Consider the following 13,789-nt stretch of genomic DNA (forward strand, 5'->3'; position numbering starts at 1 on the left):
GGGCCACAAGCCTGAAGTTCAGGAGGGTCTGGGCCCAAAGTAGAGACGGGAGCCTAAAGCCAGGATTGGGGAGGAGAGGGCTCAACAGGCCTTCTAAGGGGTGGGGGAGCATTTGAGAGGCCCACGAACAGGACCGGGATGGCTGTCCCTCAAAGGTCTTTGCCAAGGCACCCAGGAAGGCAGGCTTGTGGTGGCTGAGCCACTGTTTTCACAACAGCTCCGGAAGCTTTGGATCATGTCTATGGCCGTGTTGGGTAAACAGGCAGAGCAGAGCAGGCAGTCGCCAAGGCCTGAGGCTGGATCAGATGTCTGCGTGGTGTAGGTTGTGGGCTGGGGTTGTTGGGGTGGGAGGAGGATCCCAGGGTCCTCCAGTGTCAGGGCTGGAGAAAGCTTAGAGGTCTCCATTGTTGAGACAGGGAGGCTGGAGCCCCGGGAGGGGCAGTAGCTGGCCAGCCTCTGCCAGTGGACTCATGCTGCCTGCTTCAGCCCAGTTCTGCCCAGAGCCTCAGGCCAGAACAGGGCACCCTGCGGCTGGGGGGCTCAACAGAGCCTCTTTTCCCACTTTCCAAGGAAGTCTGGAAGACACCAGAGCACTTGGGCCAAGATCGCGGAGCACCCAGGCAGCAGATCTGAGCTAGGCCTGTCTAGGTCCAAGCTCGCCGGTTCCTCTGTCCGCTGCCTGCTGTGGGATGGCGCACCATGCGTGATGGTCCTGCCTCTCTCCCAGCTTTCTCAATATCCCCAAAGTGGGGAAGCATCATGTGGGTCCTGCCCAGATCCTGGGGATGACTGGCAAAAGGGTTAGGTGGCCATCTTGCCTTCTCCCAAACACAAAACGATTGTTTCCAATGGTAAACCATCTGGAAAATCGTGGGAACTCTGTGGGAGAAAGAAGGGCTAAGGAGTAGGGCTCTTGTACTGGGGGCAGATGGAGGAGCTGTTCCCATCTCCAAACACATACCCTCACCCCACTGGAGGCCAGATGGGCAGTTCTAGGACTAGAGCTGGAGGTTCTCTCCCCACTTCCCCCTGGGTCTGCCCCATTGGCTTTGTGGCTTTGGTTGAATTGCTCAACCTCTCTTTCGGTTTCTGCACAGTGAGCCTGGAGCTCAAGGAACTTGCGCCTGGGGTGCCCGGCTTGCTGCCCTACCAACATAGGTTCAAGCCCTCCCCTCCCCCTGTGCGCCAGGCCTGTGACTGCCACCTGTGACCTTCAACCTCCACCATAGCCTCAGGGCCCTGCAGGTAGGTGGGCGGGCAGGCGGAGGCCTGCCCAGTGATGTGCCTGACCAGCCCACTCCTTCCCTTACACACTTTAGACTTTGCTCTGGATCAAGAGGGACTTTCTTCGCCTCCCTGGGTGGAAAGGCCCAGCCTAGCCTGACACCAGCTGCCCTTCTGCCCCTCCTCCATTCCCCAGCCATTGTGCCTGGGGGCTGTGGTGGAAAAAGCTGCATTTGGACTTCATGGTGCCAGACTCTAGTCAGGGATGTGGGGTCCTTCCAGGACTGTATGTTTGTTTCTGTGTCTGCCTGGAGGATCTCTGTGCCAGTGTGTACATTACAGCTTGTGGCACTCCACGTGCATGTGGAGCCTATGTGGTCGGGTGTGGTCTGTGTGGGCCTGGGTGTCTGTTGAGATGTGAGAGCCGGTGAGTGGGGGTGTGTTTCTGTGTGTGTGTGTGTGCCCCTGTGTCATCACAGCAGTGTGTGTACGTACCTGTGGCTCCAACTGTGTGCGTGTGTGTCTAATGTCGAGTGGGGCTCCCTGTGTGCTGTTTGGGTTGGCGAGTGTGCCTGTGTGCACACGTGTGGTTATTCGTGGAGAGGCCCAGCTGCATCCCCCACCCTGGCTCCTCACAGAGGCCCCTTGTCCTCACAGGATCTGGCTCTCTGGCTCCTGCCATGAAGGGGCCTTTGTTCCTCTCTCAGGGGTACCTGGGGCACCCCCCTCTGACTGAGCCCAGGACTCCTCATATCCTAGGGCTGGCTGGTGACTCGAGGCCTGTGCCTGGTGGCCTCCCTCCAAGGAGGCCCTACCCCACACAAGCTGGCAGAGGTGGATGTGAGCCGATGACAGCCAGGCTCCCAAGTCCTGCCCCTCTGAACCTTCCAGACCCTCTGGCAGGGCAGGCCATTATGCTCCTGCTGACCCCTCAGATCGAAGGCCCCCAGCCAACGGGTCCCTGCAGCCTCCATTCTCCTCCAGCCCCCCTCACTCCCTGCTACTCACTGCCTGCGTGGCGCATCCTACAGAGGTCTTACCATCCTTTGTAATCACATATTTATGTGACTGGCTCCCACCAGGCTGTAAGTTCCATGGGCCTGGTGTGGCAGAGGTTACCAGTGGGAAAGCAGCTAGCTTCCTGAGAGGTGGGAAGGGTCCCCCAGGGCCAGCCTTCTGAGCTGCCTGGAAGGATCTGTGGGAATTCAGAAGGCTGTTCCAGCTGAGGGAACAACATCTGCAAAAATATGGGGGCTGGGAAATGAGACATATGTTCACAGAGTAGCCAGAACAGGGATTGAGGTAGAGAGCAGGACAGGGCCAGGGAGTGGGCAGTCTGGAAGGCCTGGAGAGGTCTGGGCTTTCTCCAGGGGCAGTGAGAGCCTAGGAGGTTCCCAGCTGTGGGAAGAATGGGTAGGGGAGGGACCAGAGATGGTGACAACCGGGAGGGAGCTGGGTAAGGGGAGGAGAGGCCACAGGTACTGGTTGGTCTGTGTGGGGTGAGGGAGGGGCCCAGGAGGAGCCCTGGCTGGGGGATGAGTTACCTGTCCTGGGAGGAGCAGGTATGGGGAGCATCCCTGCTCTGGGACTTGGCTGTGACCTGAGTCCATAGATCTGGTTCTTATCTCAGCACAGGGCTGGGCATGTGGAGGCTGGGGGATGGGCCCTGGTGGAGGAACCCTAAAGGGTCTTGCTAGCCTTTCCCCTCCAACCTCCTGTTCCTCTTGCTGAGCCCACTTCCTGGGTTGTGAAACCTGCATGGCCTCCTTGCCTTGTTTCCGCTGGGAAGGCCATCTAGGCAGCCAGCCTCCCAGCCCAGCTACCACCCACCTGCCTACCCAACCTGGCAGCTCCACCATGCCCGGCCCCCTTGCCCTGCCATGACTGCCGGTACCAGTCCTGCACCCTCCTGCTGATCACACTTCCTCTCACTGTCCTTTCTGCCCCTGCCTGGGCCTTGGTCTCCTCCGCCCTCCTTTATTCATCCACAAGGCTGTGGCAGGCTACACTGTGGACTCCCCCAGGCAGAGTCTGCATCCTTAGGAGGGCCCCCACTTTGTGCCACCTGCCATGCAGTTGTGACTTCCGTGGCAGGTGTCAGGTGTGTGTGGGAGAGGGCTGCAGTAGGTGGCATGGGGGACATCCCCTGCTCCCCGGGGGTCTGTTCAAGGGAACCAGACCGCCCTATACCCACCAGGGGCTGCAACTGGTCTTTCATTGCCCTTGCTTTGACTGACCTCAGCCTGTCACCTCATTTCTCCCATAGACGTTTCTGAGGCAGCCTCCCTCTGCTCTCACACACCTCCCCGCCAGCAGCCTGATCAAGCCTCTTTCCTCCAGCCCAGCTTACTCCTCTGACCAACAGGCATCATTCTGTGGCCTGTGAGGCAGAATCGAACACCAGGGAAGGGGTGGGGTGGAGGGGACCAGGCCGGATCTGGGAGCCAGGGAACCTCACTGCAGGACCTTGGCCTTAGTTTCCTCCTCTGTACAATGAGGAGATGGGCATGTCAGTCTCTGAAGACCTATCTCTTGTGGAGAGATTGGCTTGTTGGGGTTTTTCACCTTTGACAAAACCATTATCCAACAAGTTACATGTGATGCAGAAAAATTAGCAAATGCATTCCTGTCCCTGCTGGCGCTCCTCAGGCCATGTCCCTCACCCCAGCCTCCTGTGCTGGTATACATCAGCACACGTGTGGATGTGCAGCACACATACTTGTCTGCTGGAGGCAACCAGGACTTCTGTGCCCGGGAGCTCCAAACCCAAGGTCGCTCTGATCACCTTGAGGCCAGCCTTGCCCACTGCCGGGTACTGGCTGGGAACAGGTTTCCATTTGTCCCAGAGGAGGTGACCTGCCCTCTCTGGCCTGACCTAGCTACTGCCTTTCCTTACCTCTGGGCTGCTGATCTGGGGCTCACATTCCCTGGGGCTGGGATCCAGTGTGTCCAAGCCTTCCCTAGGTTTTGTTTTTGTTTTATTTGTTTTTAGTTTTTTTGAGACAGAGTGTCACTTTATTGACCAGGCTGGAGTGCAGTGGCAAGATCTCGGCTCACTGCAACCTCTACCTCCCGGGTTCAAGTGATTCTTCTGCCTCAGCCTCCCAAGTAGGTGGGATTACAGGTGCCCGCCACCACACCTGGCTAAATTTTGTATTTTAGTAGAGAAGGGGTTTCACTTGTTGGCCAGGCTGGTCTTGAACTCCTGACCTCAGGTGATCTGCTCACCTCAGCCTCCCAAAGTGTTGAGATTACAGGTATGAGCCACCATGCCTGGCCCTTCCCTGGGTTTTGGAAATGGAGGCTGGTCCAAGTGGCGAGGTCACGGGGGAAGACCACTGGTCAAACATGGGGTACCTGTCTCTTGGAGCCCTTACCTCCCTGTTTTCTCTGTCTTCATGTGTGTTTGTGTGTGCTGATCTCCACCTCTACCGTCTTCCGTCCATCTCTACCCTTTTCTCTCTCTTTGTCTCTTCTTCTCAACATGGCATACTGGAAAGGACCTGGGCTGCAACATCGGGCAGGCCTGGATTTATCCTTCCGTCACTTACTGGCTGTGTGACCTTTTGGAAAGTCACTTTGCTTCTCTGAGCTTTAGTTTCTTCATCAGTAAAATCCCTTCTGGATCCGCATAGGGATAAAGTGAGCTAATGTAATTACAGAGGTAATCTGCGACATTGTCGGCCTCAGAAAAGGACTGTCCTTCTTGTAAGTGGAGGAGCCAAGATTCATACCTAGACACTGACCCTTAGTCTGGTGCTTTGTGCTTCATAAAGCTGCCTCTGCTGTAGGCTGGAGAAGCAGAATAGAGACTAGGAGCCCTTAGGCAGCTGGGTAAGGCCTGGCTGGCCTCAGCTGGCTCCAAGGAGCTTGTCCCCATGGAGGCTGTGTGGGGTCGAGCCCCCGGCACCCCCTGGCCCTGCAGAGTGGCCATGAGTCTGGGGCTGAGCCAGCGGCCTTCCTCTGGGGCCTCCGTGGCCCAGGTCCTATTTGCATGGGGGCTATAAATAGTCAGCACACCTTGCTTTTGTGCTGCTGCTTCACCCCCATCTCCCTGCCATACACTCTGAGAGGTAGGGGGCAGACTCTGACTCTGCTGTGCAGAGCAGGGACTTGTGGCTCAGAGAGGCCCAGGACCTCTCTGAGGGTCACACAGTGATGGAAGAAGATGTGGGGCTCTGGGTAGTACAAACAGGGACAGAGTTGGTGGCAGAACCTGGCCGGAGCCCATGCCCTGGTTTTAGTCTTAGGAGGTTGGGTCTGACGCTATGGTTACTGCTGGTTAGTCTCAGGGCAGCCCACGAAGACCATGGCTCCCCAGTTCTCATGGCACTGCAGCCTGGCAGTGCAGGTTTAGGGCTGGGGCCTGCTGTGTTTGTGGTTTTCCCTCCAGTGGCTTCTAACTGTGAGCAGCAGCTGCTCTGAGTGTGGCCTGAGAGAGCTGGAGGGCCACCCTTGGGTGGGCAGGTCCTGGGCTCTGCCTCACCCTCCTGGGGCTTCTCTGACCCACTCTCTCCTCCACCCTCCATGCAGTCCTGGGGTGGTCCCCATGCATACCTCCTGCTGGGCAGGCCGGGGGTAGGGGAAGCCATGGAGCCTGTGGGCTGTCAGGGCTGGGCCCCAAGGGTTGGTGGCTGGGAGGAGGACCTGGCTGGCCGGTGTTGGAGCATCTGGTGCTCCTGAGTGAGTTGTATGTTCATGGAGACCTGGTTTCCCTTTCTGAGCAGTGGGATCTGTAACCAGGACTGTCTTCCCAGGCTGCTGGGCAGGCGGAATGGATGCGGTGGGGGATGTGAGTGCGCTTTGTAAACTGCGAAGGGAGGTGCACAGTGAGGGATGGGTGCTGCAGTGAGAGGGGGTGATAGTGGTAAGAGGAACCCCCTCCCCATGGCCTGTTGGGTTGATTGTAGCCCTTATCCTACGTGAGTTCTCATTATCCCCACAACCCTGAGCCAAGAGACTATTGCTCATCAGGAAATGGGGGGGCTGAGGCTCAGAAAGGTCAAGTGACCTGCACAGAGTCCACAGCCAAGGCAACGTTGGTGTCAGGATGCAGCACCCAGGCGGCCTGGCCATCATTTTGCCATATGTGCTGCCCTGAGCCTCTCTCCCCTAGGAGCCCAGGCCACCTGCAACACACTTGCTCCTCCTTTATCCCTGTGCCCCTGTCCCCTCAACCCTCATCATCCTCCGAGGCACTCAGAAGTTGCCTACTGCCCCATCTGGGTCTCCAGGTTTTCCTAACAGCAGAGCTGCATCTGCTGGGATTAGGCCCTGGATGTGTGGACACAGACCTGCCAATCATTCCAGACCCAGGGAGCACTCACCTGGGTGCTGGATCTCTTGGACCCTCAGGGACAAGCCAGGCAGCAAAAGGGGCAAGATGTCCGTCTTGCTTACGGGTTTGGGATGCTCACCCAGATTCCTGCACATATGCGAGGCCAGGCCCACGCAGCTTGCTTTTCACTCCAGTATCAACTGAGTGCCCACCATGTGCCACCCACTCCCATGGCTGCATATAATCACATTCCTGTAGACCCGTGCAACCTCACACACACCGATTCATGCATGCTGCAGCCTGGGGAGCAGCCAGCAGCAGCCCCCAACTGGCCCTCTCTCCCTGGCCCACCAAGAGGTCAAGGGCAGCTGGCCTGGCACACAGGCCACCTGCTGGTGTCAGGCTGAAGGCTTCGGGACTTGGGCTCAGGTGTGAGCTTGCACACCCACTCTCACATCCACTGAGTAGGAGCCAAGGCCGGGCAAGGGATGTGGTGGGGTCTGCCCTGCCTGGGTCCTGCTCTCTGCTTTGGCAGCTGCTGGCCTCAGAGGGCTGCCTGGACTCACTGGGCTGGGCTGCAGGGTGAGGTCAGCATTTGCTGTGAGCTCATCTGAGCTGGGAGCTCCCAGCAGAGCTGGCCGCTGCTCTGGCCACCTTGTGCAGGAGCTGGAGGAAGTCATCTGGGGCTGGGCAGCTGTTGTGTGTGCATGCACACGTGTGTGTCTGAGTGTGCCCCTGTGTGCTGGCTTATGTTCAGGATGGAGTGAATACATGTGCATGTGCACAAAATCGAGTGAGCGCTCCCTCAACCAAGGCTATGGAGCAGCCTTGTGGGGCCTGGGCAGGAGCCAGTGTGCACATAGGTGCTTGCACACCTGTGTGTCCTTCACAAGTGGCAACCTGAGGAGCCCCTTGGAGTCACTTACTGTAGTGAACATTAACTTAGAGAATGGCGAGAAAGCCAGGAGTGTTGGAGGCTGCTGTGTATGAATCTGCAAGGCACGTTCAGCGTTACATTCAACATTAAAATACAGTTTGGGTTTTTTTTAATTTTTATTTTTCTGAGGCAGAGTCTCGCTCTGTTGCCCAGGCTGGAGTTCAATGGCGCAGTCTCAGCTCACCGCAACCTCTGCCTCCCAGGTTCCAGCTATTCTTCTGCCCTCAGCCTCCCAAGTAGCTGGGATTATAGGCATGCGCCACCACGCCTGGCTAGTTTTTGTATTTTTAGTAGAGATGGGGTTTCACCATGTTGGCCAGGCTGGTCTCGAACTCCTGACCTCAGGTGACTCGCCCGCCTTGGCCTCCCAAAGTGCTGAGATTACAGGCATGAGCCACCGCGCCTGGGCAGTTTGGGTTTTTTTTTTTTTTAAGAGATAGGGTCTCACTCTGCCACCCATGCTGGAGTGCACTGCGTGGCACTCTGCTGCCTTGAACTCTTGGCCGCAAGCGATCCTCTTACCTTGGCCTCCTGAAGTACCAAGATTATGGGAGTGAGCCACCATGCCCACCTGTTTTATATTTGGGGAAATAATTAGTTTGAAGGTGCAGGCAACCTTCCAGGCAAGCGAGAGGCACTTGACCCCAAGGGGTCAAGTTAGAAGGGTCAGGCACACTGATGTAGGCAGAGCCTCTCACTGCCCTGATCCCTGAACAGAGTGGGTGCCAAGTTAGTGGAATGTCAGCTTTTGGTTCTGATTCTGCCTTAGGCTTTCAGTTTCCCCATCCGCAAAGTGGGGGGTGTTTATCTTGGCACTGCTTGTCTGCCTGGGTAGTTATGAAGAAAAAACCCCAAACTTAGAAAATCATGAAGGGCTGCATGGGGCAGGATGGGAGAAAGAGGCAGTACTGTCCTGTCCCCTTACCAGGTGACAATGGCACATACCAGGTGCCTGGCATGGAGCAGGTACCCAGCAATAGGGTACTTAGGGAGTCACTGAGTGACTCCCCAAATGAATATCTAGGGATGACAGATGCAAATGCCACCAGGGCCCAGGTAGGAGGAGTGAAGAGAGTGCCCCTGGCCTGGGGTAGATTGATGGAGGGCAGCCAGCCATCCCAGTGCTAGCTGGCTGTTGCCCAGTGGGCCCAACATCACATTTTCCAGTTTTACCAGAGACACCGCAAATACAGACTTACATAAACCTCTCAATATTTTTGTTTTTGTTTTTGTTTTTGTTTTTTTTTTTGAGACGGAGTTTGGCTCTTGTCACCCAGGCTGCAGTGTAGTGGTGTGATCTTGGCTCACTGCAACCTCCGCCTCCCGGGTTCAAGTGATTCTCCTGCCTCAGCCTCCCGAGTGGCTGGAATTACAGGCATGCACCACCACACCCAGCTAATTTTTAGTAGAGATGGCTTTTCACCATGTTGGTCAGGCTGGTCTCAAACTCCTGACCTCAGGCCATCTGCCTACCTTGGCCTCCCAAAGTGCTGGGATTACAGGCGTCAGCCACCGCGCCTGGCAAACCTCTCAGTTTTTAACACTGGCAACTGAGACTAGTGTGTGTGTGCATCATGTGGGCCAAACCCAATCATAGGAGAGCCCTGGGGGAGCGGGTCCCTGAGTGCTGCCCATGACTGTTCCCGCTGGTCCCGCCCGGCCGCCTGGCCTCACCCCTCTGTGTGCACAGCCCCACTGCAGGCCCCACCATGGCGCCGTTCCTGCGCATCGCCTTCAACTCCTATGAGCTGGGCTCCCTGCAGGCCGAGGACGAGGCGAACCAGCCCTTCTGTGCCGTGAAGATGAAGGAGGCGCTCAGCACAGGTAGGCCTGGAGGCTGGACCCTGGAGAGGGGCTGGGAATCTGGGCCCAGCTGGAAGGACTGGAGGGGGCCTGGCCTTGTTCCCTGCAACCTCTGAAGGATTCTGCTCTTCCTCATCCTTGACTCCCTGCCCCACTCAGCTATGAAGGCACAGGCCACTGAGTCGCTATAGGGCTGCAAACACTGGCCAAATTGAGCCCTCCTTGGAAGGCTTGGAGTTTCTGGTTCCGCCTCCCTGGTTGTTTTACCCAGCAATTTTTACATGTCCATTTGTGCCAGGGCCTGTGCTGGGCACTGAGGATACTGTCATGCTCCAGGACTAACCTGGCCCTGCCCTCATGGGGTTCATAGTCAGGTGGGGAAACCAGGCACGTCAAAAAGCAGTGAGTCCTGCAATGGGGAAGCCCAGAGAAGGCACCCTCTGAACCTGAGGTCAGGGAGGACTTCCTGGAGGAAGCGCATACCTCACATCATTCCCTCTTGCTTTTGCCCTGGCCTGGTGAACCCCTATTTGTCCCTCAGGTCTCAGCTGAACTGTTCCTTCCTCTAGGAAATCTTCCCTGACCCTTAGGCTTGACCCTGTGGCCACTTGACCATAGGCAAGTCTAGCACTACCAGCCTTGCCCTCTTCAGTCTCATCACAACTGTGACTTAACAGTTACTTGAGGAAGGAGTTGGTGCATTCGCCACCCGGGCCTGGGGATCCAGGAGGACAGGCCCTGGATGTAGCTTTTCTTTCAGCTGTGTTCCGCACCTCGAATATTATGGCTGGCATGCAGGAGCTGTCAGCCCATGTTCCCTGCATGAATGCATAAGGGCAGGCGACATTTAAATGGAGCTGGAGCAAGAGGATCAGAGGAAGAGGGAACAGCAGGAACAAAGGCCTGGAGGGAGGACCTAGCAGGGTGCCCAAGGTAGTTCTGTGCTCTAGAGGACACTGGGGAACCACAGCAGGCCCTCAAGGCAGGAGAGTCGGGCAGATTCTGCCAGGGGAAGGCCGTGGAGGTCTAGGAGGGAGGGACAGAGGGGCCATGGCCCAACCTTCCCTGCCTGGCCTTGTTGCAGAGCGTGGGAAAACACTGGTGCAGAAGAAGCCGACCATGTATCCTGAGTGGAAGTCGACGTTCGATGCCCACATCTACGAGGGGCGCGTCATCCAGATTGTGCTAATGCGGGCAGCAGAGGAGCCAGTGTCTGAGGTGACCGTGGGTGTGTCGGTGCTGGCCGAGCGCTGCAAGAAGAACAATGGCAAGGCTGAGTTCTGGGTAAGGGGCGCACGAGCCCCACCGTGTGTGTGTGTGTGTGTGTGTGTCTGTGTGTGTGTGCACGCATGCGTGTGTGTGCGTGCACGCACGCGGGCTTGGTCAGTGAGCACAGCTGAAGAGCACCGGGCCCTGTGCTGGCCACCAGTCCAGCCCTGTGGCCAACATGTCCTGGGTGTGAATCCTGGCTCTGCAATTCACCAGATTCCCAGCCTCTCTGAGCTTCTGCTTCCGCATCTGTTAAGAGAAGGCACTACTAAATGTGCCTACCTCAGGGTCAGTTGTTCAAATGAAAGGAGCAGCTGGATGTACAGGGCTTATTGCAGAACCTGACACATAGCAGGTGCTAAAGACGGCCAACTTCCTTATTGTGACTACTTTTTCCTTTTTAATTTTGGAAAGGCAGGATATGCACATAGTAAAACATTTTTAACTGCATAAAAGGGTGTGCCCCTGCCCCAACACCAGGCCACCAGGCCTCCTTCCCAGAGGCACCCATTATTCCAGTTCTTTTTGGAATCTTCGCATATATTCTAGGCCTTGGCGGCCATTGAGGGGGCAACATAGTGATCTTTAACAGCAAGGAGGTGGGAGAAGGGGAGGCTGACGGTCTCCCCTGAAATGGAGACTTACCTGCTGAAATGGAGACTCTGCACAAGCATGTGGCCACCTGGCCATGTGCAGCTGTGTGTTCTGGGTGGCGACAGGATGCCAGTGCTGGCAGAAGTCCCCTGGGGTTACATGTGGGATGTAACCAAGATGTCTCCACCAGGAAAGGCCCTGTGACCATTGGAGGCTCTGATCAGCCTCCTGAGAGGGGTGAGGGGGCTGGGATGGGAGAGAGGTTAACACAGGGCTGTACTGACCCTTGGCCAGTCAGGCAGGGACACAGAGGGGCCTCTGGCTGTGCTGTCTCCACTCCCCCAAGGGAGGATATCAGTCACCAGGTCTAGGTCTTGGGGGAGGTGAGGGGATAGAGGCTCAGGTCCCACCCTCGAGACTGTCCAGTCTGCTTGAGGAGCCCTCGGCACAGAGGGAGGAGCAGCGTGTGTGCACGAGGATGAGTGTGTCTGTCTCTCTCCGCATGTGCACACGGGTAGGGGCCTCCATTCTAAGATCCTTGCTAAGGGGGCTGCAGCGGGTAGGGGTGGGGAATTTCCCTTCCCGCTCTGTTCCCCAGCTATGTGTCTGGGCTGGGTGTGGGCTGGACCCTTTCACTTCCCTAAATGTAATAATACCCCTGGGTACAGGGTGGGGGTGGGGCTCAGGCGGGGCCCTGCCCACACTGGGCAGACAAGTGTCTGGCTAGGCCTTGGGGGGCTGCCTTGGCCTTGGGGGACCAGCCATGGGGGTGGGTTCTGAGTTTGGCCTGGCCCAGGCTGCCCTCACTGACCTTGTTCTCCCCTGGCCTCTGGCCCCCAACAGCTGGACCTGCAGCCTCAGGCCAAGGTGTTGATGTCTGTTCAGTATTTCCTGGAGGACGTGGGTAAGAACTCCCGGGGGGTGGAGGGCTCCCTTGCCGGGTTCAGAGGCAGAGCCAGCACTGAGGTGTAGGGAAGCTGCTCCCTTCGGCAGAGCTGTCCAGGACCACCCTGGGAGGGACTGTAGGGGTGCCACCCCTTCCAGATACCAGGGCTGACTTCCCTACTCCATGGTCACCAGATTGCAAACAGTCTATGCGCAGTGAGGACGAGGCCAAGTTCCCAACGATGAACCGCCGCGGAGCCATCAAACAGGCCAAAATCCACTACATCAAGAACCATGAGTTTATCGCCACCTTCTTTGGGCAACCCACCTTCTGTTCTGTGTGCAAAGACTTTGTCTGGTGAGAACTGGCCATGCCCACTGGTGGTGGTGCAGGGTAGTGGGGGCCTATCCCGGTCCCCGCTCACTCACTTTGCCTGGGTTTTGCCTTTCAGGGGCCTCAACAAGCAAGGCTACAAATGCAGGCGTAAGTGTCTCCACAGGCCAGTTTGTACGTATGTACCCATGTGTGCTCACGTGTGCCAGTGCCTGTGTGTATGCCAGTGCCTGTGTGCGCTCAGAGAGTGTATGCACGTGAGTTTTCCCAGTGTAGATACAGCAGCTGAGTTCAGCGAGTGCTGGGGCTGGTTTGCTGCTGCTCTGGAAAACCAGTTCTGCGCATCTCTTCCCAGCTCCGCATTCAGTGACGGGGAGTTGGTGGATGGCAATTGGGCACAGTAGAGTATTCACGCAGAAACCAGCCCAGGCCATGCACCAGGCCTCTTTTCCCCGAAGAGGCAATGATAGGTCCTTTACTGGCACATAGTGGCTGCATGTGCTTCTGTGTAGATGTGGGTGTCTCTGAGTACACAGGTGTGAGCACACTCTGTCCCTGAGGGTGTATGCACGAGGCGCCGCAGGCTGCAGCCAGACTGCCTGGGTTTGAATCCCAGCTCTACCACTTCCTAGCTATAGGGCCTTAGGCAAAGTTACTTAACCTCTCTGTGCCTCAGTTTCCTCATCTATAATTTTTTTTTTTTTGAGACTGAGTCTCATTCTGTTGCTCAAGCTAGAGTGCAGTTGTGCGATCTCAGCTCACTGTAACCTCCCTCTCCAAGGTTCAAGCGATTCTCTTGCCTTAGCCTCCTGAGTAGCTGGGATTACAGGCATGCACCACCATGCCCGGCTAATTTTTGTATTTTTAGTAGAATAGGGGCTTTGTCATGTTGGCCAGGCTGGTCTCAAACTCCTGACCTCAAGTGACTCACCCACCTCAGCCTCCCAAAGTGCTGGGATTATAGGCGTGAGCCATCGTGCCTGGCCCTCATCTACAAATTAGATATAACTATAATGTATAATAGGGTCATTGTGAAGATCAAATGGAATAAGATATGTAAAGCTGTATTTTAAGTGCCTTCCACTGGTAGCCATTCTGTGTAAGAAGTCTGTTATCATTATTACACATGCTTTGTGTGTATGTACAGGTGTCTGTTTTGAGGCATGTCCATGTGCATGTGTAAGAGAGGGCATTTAGGAGCCGTTTGCTATCCCAGGGCTTGGAAGAACTGCCCCCGCTTCTCGTATTGCGATGCCCTGTGCCCGCTAACTTCTGCCCACCTCCCTGCCCACTAGGACTCCTTCTTTCTAAGCCCCTGCAGATTGGCCTGTCCTCTCCGCCCCGTCCTCTCCAGGCTCCTCCTTTGAGGGCTGGCGGGAGGAAGACTCAAGCACTGGGCCTCTGCGGGGTGAGGGTGTGGGTGGTCAGGAGAACGGTGGCTTTGTGTAGAGGGCTGGACTGGTCG

General features: G+C 56.6%; 1 protein-coding gene across 4 annotated transcripts in view; it reads left to right on the forward strand.

The window, feature by feature from the left end:
• The window catches only part of PRKCD (protein kinase C delta), a 31,489-nt gene that overhangs the window by 8,072 nt on the left and 9,628 nt on the right, over positions 1-13,789 (forward strand). For 3 of the 4 annotated variants that reach the window (XM_016941281.3, XM_016941284.3, XM_063806841.1), the window contains 5 exons: positions 9,130-9,263; positions 10,327-10,526; positions 11,949-12,009; positions 12,186-12,348; positions 12,443-12,474. In XM_016941281.3, coding sequence (XP_016796770.1) covers positions 9,149-9,263; positions 10,327-10,526; positions 11,949-12,009; positions 12,186-12,348; positions 12,443-12,474 — 571 coding nt within the window. In that variant the 5' untranslated portion in view covers positions 9,130-9,148. Of the gene's footprint in view, positions 1-1,097; positions 1,246-9,129; positions 9,264-10,326; positions 10,527-11,948; positions 12,010-12,185; positions 12,349-12,442; positions 12,475-13,789 lie in introns of all 4 variants that reach the window. The other variant, XM_063806840.1, reaches the window with a different exon arrangement.

This window comes from Pan troglodytes, chromosome 2 (genome assembly GCF_028858775.2).
Source record: "Pan troglodytes isolate AG18354 chromosome 2, NHGRI_mPanTro3-v2.0_pri, whole genome shotgun sequence".
In the NCBI taxonomy this organism is placed as follows: domain Eukaryota; kingdom Metazoa; phylum Chordata; class Mammalia; order Primates; family Hominidae; genus Pan; species Pan troglodytes.